This window comes from Penaeus japonicus, unplaced genomic scaffold (assembly GCF_977035675.1).
Source record: "Penaeus japonicus unplaced genomic scaffold, GWHDUDI00000001_assembly GWHDUDI00000011, whole genome shotgun sequence".
Lineage (NCBI taxonomy): Eukaryota > Metazoa > Arthropoda > Malacostraca > Decapoda > Penaeidae > Penaeus > Penaeus japonicus.
Genome location: NW_028234413.1, coordinates 11,088,039 through 11,089,138, shown reverse-complemented (window position 1 = coordinate 11,089,138; position 1,100 = coordinate 11,088,039). Strand labels below are relative to the sequence as shown.

Genomic DNA, 1,100 nt, shown 5'->3' with positions numbered 1-1,100 from the left:
TATAGATATCTATTTATATATATTATATATAATCTATATAAATATAACATATATAGATAGGAAGTTGGTGTATGTGTGTAGTTTGTGGTGTGCGGTTACACACACAACACAACACACGCACACAAACACACTAACACCCCACACCACACACACCCACATCTAATATCTTATCTAATCGATTTCTTTATATATATATATATATATTATACCTATATATGGTAAAACATATAGCAATTATATAATATAGATATATACATATTGTAGAGGATAGATCTATAGATAGATCTAGATATACTACAACTTAATGCATAACTATATATATATATATATATATCTAAAATATAATATATATATATATATAAGTGTCTCCTATTTATATATATTTATATATATATATACATATATATATATATGCACAAGTATATGTGTGTGAGTGCATATGTATGCATATGCAAACATATACTTCTTCATCTTTACTCTAATTGCTACTATTATCACCATGGGACTTCGTTAACAGAATGAGGTGGCTGTTAGCAAGGACAATCTTGGCTGGGCTCCTCCTGGTGACCTCCCAGGGTGAGTATAACACCTCTTGAATATTTCAATTACAGAATTTGACAAACACTTTTACGATTAATCTCATCCTCTACTCAGATCAGATATCTAAGATTAATTTATCTTTCGAAAGTAACAGCTAACAACCAAACAGCTCAAACCAAACAGCTGTTTCACATGATAATGACGTAGTTAACGCTCCCCCCCCCCCTTCTCTCACCGTTCCATCTCCCACTCGCCCCTTCGCAGCCCGCAACAACGACGATGCCCGAGTCGTAGCCGCCTTCAGCACCAGGACCGTCGTTACGCTAACGACTGTGACGACCACAGTTCCTCTGACGTGCGCCAGCTTCTTCGGGACCATGAGTTGCCAGAAGCGTCGTGTCCGCCGGTTGGTCAAGATGAGTGACCACGACATCGCAACTAACGGCGATTTTGAGTATGTTTTGTGATTCCGGTTTTTGAATTTGTGTGACTTCCCGTTTTTTTCTTTCTTTCTTTTTTCCCCCGATTTCTTTCTTATTGCTGTAATGGTTAGCATTAGC

At 36.7% G+C, this 1,100-nt stretch overlaps 1 protein-coding gene across 1 annotated transcript in view; it reads left to right on the top strand.

The window, feature by feature from the left end:
- The first annotated feature begins 518 nt into the window (after window positions 1-518).
- LOC122244177 (uncharacterized) overlaps window positions 519-1,100 on the top strand; it is a 7,913-nt gene continuing 7,331 nt past the window's right edge. Inside the window, exons 1-2 of the mRNA XM_086541408.1 lie at window positions 519-576; window positions 805-994. Coding sequence (XP_086397534.1) covers window positions 519-576; window positions 805-994 — 248 coding nt within the window. The remainder of the gene's footprint in view (window positions 577-804; window positions 995-1,100) is intronic.